At 34.6% G+C, this 10,993-nt stretch overlaps 1 protein-coding gene across 2 annotated transcripts in view; it reads left to right on the top strand.

Annotated features, from left to right (window-relative positions):
- The first annotated feature begins 258 nt into the window (after window positions 1-258).
- LOC145248333 (katanin p60 ATPase-containing subunit A1-like) overlaps window positions 259-10,993 on the top strand; it is a 42,940-nt gene continuing 32,205 nt past the window's right edge. Inside the window, exons 1-2 of one of the 2 annotated variants that reach the window (XM_080110241.1) lie at window positions 259-352; window positions 8,594-8,653. In XM_080110241.1, coding sequence (XP_079966367.1) covers window positions 8,640-8,653 — 14 coding nt within the window. In that variant the 5' untranslated portion in view covers window positions 259-352; window positions 8,594-8,639. Of the gene's footprint in view, window positions 558-8,593; window positions 8,654-10,993 lie in introns of both variants that reach the window. The other variant, XM_080110242.1, reaches the window with a different exon arrangement.

The following is a 10,993-nucleotide window of genomic DNA, read 5'->3' as shown; positions in this document are numbered from 1 at the left end:
TTTCACCTAAAAAAGCGGACAACAGTCGCATCAGTTAATCATCTTTCGTTATATTTCGGATTTATTTATTAAAAAAAAGAAACTTACGACTAGAATTTTTTATTTCTAAATTTTTTGTTTTTAGTAAAAATAAGATCAATATTTCATTTTATAAATAAATCCAAAATATAACTCTTTTAAATGGCAGACGATAATTTCTAAAAGATCTCGTTATTAGTTTCTCGGTTATCTTTCCTTGGTTCCAAAAATTATTAGAGTTATCTTTCCTTAGTTCCAAAAATGACCGCAGTTTTTTCTGTTATTGCGTAAACAATATTCCCCTCTCAGGCGCCTTTGACTTTTTTTTTATTTGGTAAATATGCAATTTAAATTAATTTAAATTTTAATTCTTAAACTTATAAATATTGTAACTAAGTGTATCGGATTAGTATTTACTGTTTATGTCTAAATGATTGACTGCACGCGATTGCCACCGTCGTTCTGATAATTCCAAATTAATCCACTACCAATTTTACCAGCTAATTAAACGATTTTTACTTATGTAATTCGACACTGAGGTATTTTTGCTACATCTTATATTTTTTTGATTTTCATATGCCATTTGAATTTATATATATATATATATATATATATATATATATATATATATATATATATATATATATATATATATTAGGGTTTTCGACATTTCAGTTGTTGTCATTTTAGCGCATCCTACGTTAATCGGTCCTTGTTGCATGTGCAAATATTTTGTTTGTTAATGTTTTCGGGTGTTTTTTGCTGTATTATTCGGATTTATCGTAGAAAAAAATCTGTATATTTGCTTTGTTTGGTATCTTAGAAACACAATTTCTATTTGTTATTTTACATTTAACTTTTTTTTTTCATTCATCCAAACTCGCACTTAATATTGCGTTAACAGGTCCGTTGTTTTCTCGCCTCTACGTGACTTGCACATCTTATTTTATTATTATTTTGGTGCAGAGAGTGATCCGCGCTATTTTTTTTTAAAATCGTATGGTACTAGTGCAGAGAGTCATCCGGACGTAAATAATAACGTTATTATTTAAAAAGCCATTCTTAACATGGGGAGGAGAGGGTGTTTTGTACATATTCTATATTTCAACCTTACAGTTGAATAAAAAATAAACATATAAAACTTTAATTAAACTTGGAAATGCGATTTAAAAAATAGCGCGGATCAGTGATCCGCGGATCACTCTCTGCACTAGCACCAATCGTATTTCCACCAATAGCGCGGATCAGTGATCCGCCGGATCACTCTCTGCACTAGCACCAATCGTATTTCCAAGTTTAATTAAAGTTTTATGATATGTTTTTTTTTTTTTATTCAATTGTAAGGTTGAAGTATAGAATAGGTACAAAACACCCTCCCCTCCCCATGTTAAGAATGGTTTTTTAAATAATAACGTTATTATTTACGCCCGGATCACTCTCTGCACTAGTACCCAATTATTTTTTTAAAAATCTATATCTTATTACTGTAATACCTTTTAACGTACGTACCGCCGGTACGTCGTACCGGTTTCACGATTATAAATTATTCGATCGGGAGATCTTATTTATTAAAAAGGGGCATATGTGATCACACCATGAACATTAAATTAGTAGATACGCTAATTTAATGTTCTATTCTGCTTTTGGTACTTTTTTACGACTTGCCCCAGAGTAGTATAAACACCCCCAACCACCCCATGTTAAGAACGGCTTTCGGAATAACCTCCCCATGCTAAGAACAGCTTTCGGAATAAGTACCCCCAACTTCGAAAGCGTTCTTAACATGAGGAGGTTATTCCGAAAGCCGTTCTTAACATGCGGAGGTTGGGGCGTTTATAATACGCTGAGGCACGTTGTAATTTTTTTTTTTTTTTTTTTTTACATAGGCATCACCACTTATCAAGGCCAAGAGGCCACTCAAGGATAAAGGTTAAAGAGTGTACAGTAGACAATTGGACAATATAGTAATCGTTAGTAATGGAAATTCGGTTAATTTGTTAAATGGAATGGCTCATCAAAAACTTGTTTACGTTAGACTTGAAAACAACCATATTGTAGTCAGCTGGAAAGCAGGAAAACAGAAGACAATTCCATAGGGGTACACTTCTGTGAGAAAGAGGTTGCAGGGAAGAGAAAAGGGCATCCTCTATGAGGCTATGACGTCTATTTTGAACTGGCAGGATAAGTCCTTTCTAGCAACTCCTGCCCAGATGTGGCAACAGTACTCCATCCTTGGATGTACCTGGCTTTTATATAGAGAATTGCATCAGCAGTGAGATATCTACTGGCTCAATAGAAGGATCCCACCATTTTTCCAGTGGCCTTGGCAACGGATTTAATGTATGTGTTCCATTTCAGATCAGGAGTAAAGGTCAAGCCCAGAAGCTTCCCCAAGACGAGAGCCATTCATTTCAATTGATGCCAGATGGGAATCAGAGCGTTAATGATGTAGAGATAAAAGCTTGGTTTTAGATGCAAGTCACAAGCCATCTCTTTCCCCATTGTACCACTTACTCAAGATCAGAGGAGAGAGAATCGGCAAGAACTTGGTCGTTTACGGTCTTAGATGTGCTACCATAGATAGTATTGTCATCAGCATAAATGTCTACAAATGATATAAGGATGTGATTTGCAATATAAATGCTGGAGTCCCCCAGGGGTCAATTCTGGGCCCAACTCTCTTCCTGATCTACATCAATGACCTCCCTAAACACATACTTAAATCATTCGTTGACATCTATGCTGATGACACAACCATTTACGGCAACACATCAAAGGCTGTAAATGACAAAGTTCTCTCTGATTCTCTCTCCTCTGATCTCGAGCGCGTGGTTCAGTGGGGGAAGATGTGGCTGGTTACCTTTAATGCATCCAAAACCAAACTCCTATCCTTACATCATCAACGCTCTGATCCCCAGCTGGCATCAATTGTGATGGATGGCTCTCGTCTGGGTGAGGCTCCGTGTTTTGACAAGCTTCTGGGTTTGACCTTTACTCCTGATCTGAAATGAAACACGTACATCAAGTCTGTTGCCAAGGTCGCTGGAAAGATGGTGGGATCCTTCTACCACTCCAGAAGATATCTCACTACTGATGCAATTCTCTATCTATATAAAAGCCAAGTACGTCCAAGGATGGAATACTGTTGCCATATCTGGGCAGGAGCTGCTAAAAACAGCCTATCCTGCCTTGACAGAGTACAAAATAGACTTCATGGCTTAGTGGGGGATGCCTTTTTCTCTACCCTGCAACCTCTCTCCCACAGAAGAGACGTTGCGAGCCTGTCCTTGTTTTATCGTTATTTCCATGGCAGATGCTCGTCTGAACTCCAATCTCTGGTCCCCCCTCGCCAATCTTTCACGAAAAACACCCGTCTAGCTGAATCCACTGTGAAAAATTTCCCTCACTCTATATCTGTGCCTAAATCAAAACACGGATTCCATGAACAAAGGTTCTTTCTTAGAACTGCATGCCTGTGGAACTCTGTTCCGTCTGCCTGCTTCCCTCCGGACTACAACTTGGATGTCTTCAAGTCCAATGTTAACAAATTCCTAATGAACCGCCCCCTTAAGTAAACACTTCAGCAAATCTCCTCACTAACTTAATGTACTTGCAATAACCCTTATCCCTGAGTGGCTTCCGGGCCTTGATAAGTGGTGATCACTGTAAAAAAAAAAAATAAATAAATAAAATATCATTATTAATACTGTGAAGTAAACTTTTATGCCATACTCTATCAAAGGCCTTTGATATGTCAAGAGCAATTGCCCTAGAAAGGTAGCCTCCATCAAGAGATTCGCTAATCCTATGAGATATAACTGTAAGCACATCTGCTGTAAATCTAGCAGAACGGAAACCATATTGCGTGTCACTAAGAAGGTTATTTTTGCTGAGATCCTTTTTAATAATTAGGATCTCCCGATCACCGAAGACGCAATGTAAAAATTTTTAAAATATGATGTTTTGGGGCCATACATGAAACTAAAATATACCTACTTGGTCTTGGTAAAGTGATTATTTCAGCACGATCCATATTCTACATAAGTAGCTAAATTTTATGAAATCAATCCTGTCTCTTTTTCTCCATCCCTTAACCCTACCACTAATCCTAAGTCTGGATAGCTTTTTTTTTCTTTTTTTTTTTTCTAAAAAACAACCCAATTGAAAACAAGAGAGATTCTACAAAATTATTCTTTAAATAGCAATACACATTAAAAAAAAAAATAATTGAAATACATTAATAATAGCATGCATAGAAAAAATTTGATCTAAAAGTCTTTAAAAAGAATTGAACCCAAAGTAAGAAAATTATGACAATTTCGGTGCCCTGCATTTAAAATTTAAACACGATTCATAGTTATATATATATATATATATTCTTTATTGCATTTTCATCTCAAACTTTGACTCTCTGGGACATAATTTGCAGGGGTACCATATGGGGAGTTGAGCAGCAAGATGTCTGTTTACATTACACTTAAACTTCTGCATGTCAGCACAATCAGGGAAGCAGGAACCCGGAAGAGAATTCCAAAGTTTAGCAGTCCTAGGGAAGAAACTAGTTGAGTAGAAGGCTTTCTGGCATCTGGGGATCTCTACTGTGTAAGGGTGGGATTTTGCTGTTTGTCGGGGGTATTTATGTCAAGGGGGGGGTATAAGGTTTTGTAGTTCATTGGAGCGCTTACCATTAAAATACTTGTAAAACAGGCAGAGGGATGCAACATTTCGTTAATGGGACAGAGGTTAGCAACTCTCTTTTCAACCCTGTCAGAGAATAGTAGCAGATGCACCAGCCCAAATGTGACATGGGCAAAATGGTGGCCTTGTAGCAGTACAGGATACTCTCAGGTATAAGTAACTTTCTAGCATGGTAGAGAGAGCCCATCTTCTTTGCAGAAAGCCTTGATAATACCTTCAATGTATTTGTTCCAACTTATGTTCCCTGAGAATGTTAAGCCAAGGAGTTTGAGTGAAGTGCTTTCAAGTAATGTATCATTAGCCATGGCTATCAGTGGTTGAGAAGGTTTCTTGTAATTATTAAAGGAAAGAAGCTTAGTCTTAGCAACATAGAATATTACTATCTATTTTTTTCTCCATTCCACTACAAACTGGAGGTTTTCCTCTAGGGTTTCCATCATTGCTTTGAATAATTATTTTATTACAACCAATAATTGAGATGAAATAAAATAATGTTAATTAAAATCGGTTACGAAAATTTGAGAAGGAAATGAACTATTTCTCGTGTTAAATAATGAAAAATACATTTCTTATAACAAAAAACAAAAGACGCCCCCCCCCGGCAACTTAAATAAAAAAAATGTTTTTTTAATGTGATAAGGCAACTGTGAAATTAATATTTTTGTTTTAAGAAACCCAAACTTGAATGCTAATACTTTACTTTACCATTAAACTCTTTTGATTCAATTTTTTTTTACTTGTAAATCCTCACTCATCAAGACTAAATCCACTCATGAATAAGAGCTACTAATTATAAATCAAAATTTGATTTGTAAGTTGAAATGCTATTTAGGTTTGACTGTTAAATTCCAGACAAAATAATTTTATTTATTAGATTTTAAGATTTACTCTTGAGTCACCACTAATCAAGGCCAAAATCCACTCGAGTATAAGAGTTACTAATATGGATAGATTGTTAGTTGAATGATGAAAAATATTATGAAAGGATTAAAACTGACGAATGAAATCAATAAAATTTAATGCAAGCCAGGGATTCTCCAGTTTAAAAAAAATTTTTTAAATTGTATAATAATTCTATCTTTTTTTTTTTTTTGGAGGGGGGGTATTTAAAAACTTGTGGTAGCAGTTATCTGGTTTGTGGAGGTGGTGGGAGAGATAGTACTCGCTTGGGCAGAGACTATATATTTTGCTGGTAACATTTAAGGCTTTTTGTTCAAATTGACCTTTCTAGCATCTTTTTTTAATCTGGACAAAATCATTGCAAGGAATTTGATAATTCTGTCATTTGAGAAATTTGATAATTCTGGCATTTGAGGACTTCAACAGTGAAGAGGTGGGATTATACTGCTTGTTGAGTTGGTCAGGAGTATGTATGTCGAGGGGGGGGCACCAGTTCATAAGAGCACATTCCGCTGAAGTACTTGTAAAACAGCACAGAGATGCAGCATAGTCGCAATGAGAAAGAGGTTAAAATTTGGCTGGCAGGGTGGGACCTATTGGATTTTAGACTTTTTTTTTTTTTTTTTTTTTTTTTTTTGTGGACCCTGTCTAAGAGTGAGAGACTAACCGTAGAGGCACCAGGCCAGATGTAGCAACAATACTCTATATAGGGACTAATGGTAGCTTTGTAGATGTATAGGATAATCTCAAGAGTGAGTAATTTTCTAGCATAGTAAAGAGAGCCTACCTTCTTTGCAGGCCAAACTAGTTTACTGGATGGCCAAGAGATTGCTCATCATCAATTTGTTTATACTGCATTTGCTGGTGGTAGTCTCCCTTTATTTTGATGTTATATCTTATTTTGTTTAAATTTAAAGTTATGTTTTCACAAGCAAATTTAAGTTGTAGCTGTGGTGTTGAGCATAAACACTGATCTATTTATATCAATGAAAAATTTGGCAGTAGTATTTCAGTGCAATAGCTGTGTAATGATTGTGGCATTAGGTCATCAACTGTATGATATTAAAAAAATAAATGTGACATTGAATGATCAAGCAAGGCTATGAAACAAACGTTTAAAATTATGCTAATCTTACCGTTCTCTAGCCTGGTATTGCTTCTCGTCCATCTTCCTCGGATCAGTTGAAATACGCAGCTGATTTAAACGTTGACCCAGATTCAGTTGTCGACTTGGGTACAAAATGGCTTATTTTGTTTAATCCTGTTAAGACTCAACTTGTGTTTTTCAATCATAGGTGTGTCTCTTTTCTATCTGAGATTTTCATAGATGGCTCTGCTCTCAATGAGAAATTGACTAATAATTCTTGGCCTTTCTCTCTCATCAAATCTTTTTTTATTTTTTTTTATTTTTATTACATTTTCACCCCAAACAAGGCACATTGCCACTTTGATGTAGGGGGCTACTATCAGAGACATAAGCTACAGGGGCACTATGTAAGGAGTTGGGCATCAAGATGTTGGTTCACGTTACACTTGAACTTCTGCATGTCAGTAAAGTTGGGAAAGCAGGAACCCAGAAGGGAATTCCAAAGTCTAGCGGTTCTGAGGAAGAAACTACTGGAATAGAAGGCTCTCTTACATCTAGGGATCTCCACTGTGAAGTTCATATATTAGATCAATTGTTCTTTCTGCTTCTCATAAAATCTGTTCTCTTTTTTGCTTTAAATATTTTCTCATGTCTAGAGCTATTCTCTGCCTCTGCAAATATAATATGAAACTATTGAGTTTTGTTGTTATATTTGGCCTGGTAAATCTCTGTCTCATTTGAGGGTGCAAAATTATCTGTCTTTTCTTACTATTATGGCACGTGTTCTTCAGAATTGTCTGATCTATTCTCTGCTTCTTTTGTTCTCGTTTGACTCATTATCTTATGATCTCCATCAATTGTTTGGATACTTCATTCTAATACAGATTCGTTCCAAGAACTGCAAGCTTGTGGAAATCTATTTCTGGTAACTGTTTTCAGCCTTAGTCTTTTCAAGACTAACTCATTTGGATCTCCTGTCTTTGTGATAATCATCTTTCATTCTTGTTAGCTCCTTACATCAAGTGGTTTCACACCTTGTCTGGAGCGAGTTCCATAAAAAAAAAAAAAGATTGCCAGAAACTCAGTCGCACTTTTAGTTATGAACAGTCGCTTGGTTTATCTGCCCTTTTGTGTTTGGTTCGATGGTGTTAAACGTGAACACTAGATAATTTTCATATCTTTTATTTCATTTACATTTAATAGTTGTTTAAGTTTCTAGCAATCCTCGGTAGTTCATTGGGTTACGGATGTGTCACTGAATTCATATTAAGGTGAAATTGAATCATTTGGCAAAAGGAAGAATCTGTTTCAGGCTATGAACGAAATTGTCAAAGTCTTGTGTTGCATCTGCACTGCAAAAATAAAACTTGTAGTGTTGGGACCATTAATCAGAATAAAAAAAATCGTAACTTTTTGAGGTATCGGAATAAAAAAAAACTGTGCCTATTTTCCGATGCCAAAAAACGATTCTTTTAATTAACTTTTTTTATTTGATTTTCGTTTAAGAACAATCTTCCACTGCTGGTTGTAATAATAAAATAATAAATATTTATTAATTTAAACTTCCAGTAAAACTAAAATTATAGATCACCCCCCCTCCTCACAAGTGTGTTTTTACATATGCGAAAATATATGCACATTTAAGATGTGTTTTACTGCAATCAGGACGAAATAACCATTTTTTTTATAGTTAAATGTTTAGAGATTTATAAAGAATCGGAATCAGTAATTGTATCGGAATTGGGGGAAAATATTAGAATCGTCCCATCACTAATAGCTTTTTGTCATAAAATGTACTTTGTAAAAGTTTAATCAGATATCCTATTCATAAAAGTTCAGTTATTGAAATTAATTTTTTTTTTTTTTTTTTTTTTTTTTTTTTTGTTCCAGGTAACTGCCCGGCCTTTTGTGGTTTGTTATCAACTCAACAGAACCGATGATGTCAGAAACGTATGTAAAATTCAAACTTTTAAATCCTTATAATACAGTGTTTGAAAGTGCATCGCTTTTTGTTTACAAAAAGTGAACGTGTCTGTGTGTATTTCCCTACGCAATAACTCTGTCAATTTTAAATCTACAGACTTGAAATTTGATATACAGGGTACTGAGATTTGGGAAAATCTTTGATCGGTTTTTGGCTAAAAATTTGGCTGTTAAGGGGTCAAAGTTCAACGATTTGACCTTTGAGAACTCTACCAAACTCCTCCGACAATTTTGGGTCTAAACACTTGAAATTTTTGATATAGGTTCCTTGGACATGGATCTAAGTTAATAACTTGATTTGAGCCCAAAACAATAAATATTAAGGGGGTCATAATAGGGGTAAAAGTTTAAAAAATTGACTGCTTTTTTTTTTTTTTTTTTTTTTTTTTTTTCTTGCTCAACATACTCCTCCAAACACCCGGGCAACGCTGGGCTGAAATGCTAGTTTAGAAATAATTTTAAAATTTGGTTATTTTCCTTCAAAATTTAAAACTTTTACATATTATTTGGATTATCCAAACTATTCTTGTCTATTTTCCCAACGTTTTCACCAGTGTAATCTCCAGCTTTTTTCAAGTATATCTTGTCGTGCTCAGATTCTCAGGAATTTGCATGGACTTTCGAGTGGAACATTTTATTTAATCTATTTGAGAGTAACATACTCTCATTCTATCAGTCATGACCGAGTGGAAGTCTGCAAGAACCTGTGGCATAACGGATAATGTACTTTGTAAAATTCAATTGTAGATGATGCTCTTCTAGAGGCTAAAGGTTCAATCCTCAATGTGGGCGATAACTCAAAATTCAATTGCAAATTACTCAGGACTTCTGCCTGATCATGATTGATAGAACGAGGGCATGCTACCCCCTGGATTAAATAAAAGGGTTTGTTCAAAATTCCATGTAGATTCCCAAGTTTGACAGAAACAGTAGCCCGAAGAATCCAGATAATATGAATTATCAATTCTTATCTAAAAAAAATACAGAAACTTAAAACTTTTTAATTCATGCAAAATTTCTTGAAAATAATTGAGTTAATGTTATATTAGGACTTACCACATTACTCGATAAATTTTTTTTAAGAACAATTTGCCTTTAACTTCAAAATTTCTACTTTCTGATATCAATTCTCCGTTAAAGCCAAATCTATTTCGTCAGAGTATTTTTTTAAGATCTGTAAAGAACCAGGAATCACTGCGAGCCAAATCGGGGACAATATGGTGGGTGAGGTAGTAAATCAAAATGCAATTTGTATAGTTTTGCCGTCATTTGTCGTTTGATAAAAGAGTTTTTTTTCTTCCATCAATTATCTCCCAAATCACATCCTAAGATCATTTGTCATTTGATAAAAGAGGTTTTTTGTCTTCCATCAATTATCTCCCAAATCACATCCTAAGATCATTTGTCATTTGATAAAAGAGGTTTTTTGTCTTCCATCAATTATCTCCCAAATCACATCCTAAGATCATTTGTCATTTGATAAAAGAGGTTTTTTGTCTTCCATCAATTATCTCCCAAATCACATCCTAAGATCATTTGTCATTTGATAAAAGAGGTTTTTTGTCTTCCATCAATTATCTCCCAAATCACATCCTAAGATCATTTGTCATTTGATAAAAGAGGTTTTTTGTCTTCCATCAATTATCTCCCAAATCACATCCTAAGATCATTTGTCATTTGATAAAAGAGGTTTTTTGTCTTCCATCAATTATCTCCCAAATCACATCCTAAGATCATTTGTCATTTGATAAAAGAGGTTTTTTGTCTTCCATCAATTATCTCCCAAATCACATCCTAAGATCATTTGTCATTTGATAAAAGAGGTTTTTTGTCTTCCATCAATTATCTCCCAAATCAAATCCTAAGATCATTTGTCATTTGATAAAAGAGGTTTTTTGTCTTCCATCAATTATCTCCCAAATCACATCCTAAGATCATTTGTCGTTTGATAAAAGAGGTTTTTTGTCTTCCATCAATTATCTCCCAAATCACATCCTAAGATCATTTGTCATTTGATAAAAGAGGTTTTTTGTCTTCCATCAATTATCTCCCAAATCACATCCTAAGATCATTTGTCATTTGATAAAAGAGGTTTTTTGTCTTCCATCAATTATCTCCCAAATCACATCCTAAGATCATTTGTCATTTGATAAAAGAGGTTTTTTGTCTTCCATCAATTATCTCCCAAATCACATCCTAAGATCATTTGTCATTTGATAAAAGAGGTTTTTTGTCTTCCATCAATTATCTCCCAAATCACATCCTAAGATCATTTGTCATTTGATAAAAGAGGTTTTTTGTCTTCCA

The sequence above is a fragment of the Euprymna scolopes genome, chromosome 26, assembly GCF_053919585.1.
Source record: "Euprymna scolopes isolate OS-2025 chromosome 26, ASM5391958v1, whole genome shotgun sequence".
NCBI classification, from domain to species: domain Eukaryota; kingdom Metazoa; phylum Mollusca; class Cephalopoda; order Sepiida; family Sepiolidae; genus Euprymna; species Euprymna scolopes.
This window is presented reverse-complemented; position numbering and strand designations above follow the sequence as displayed.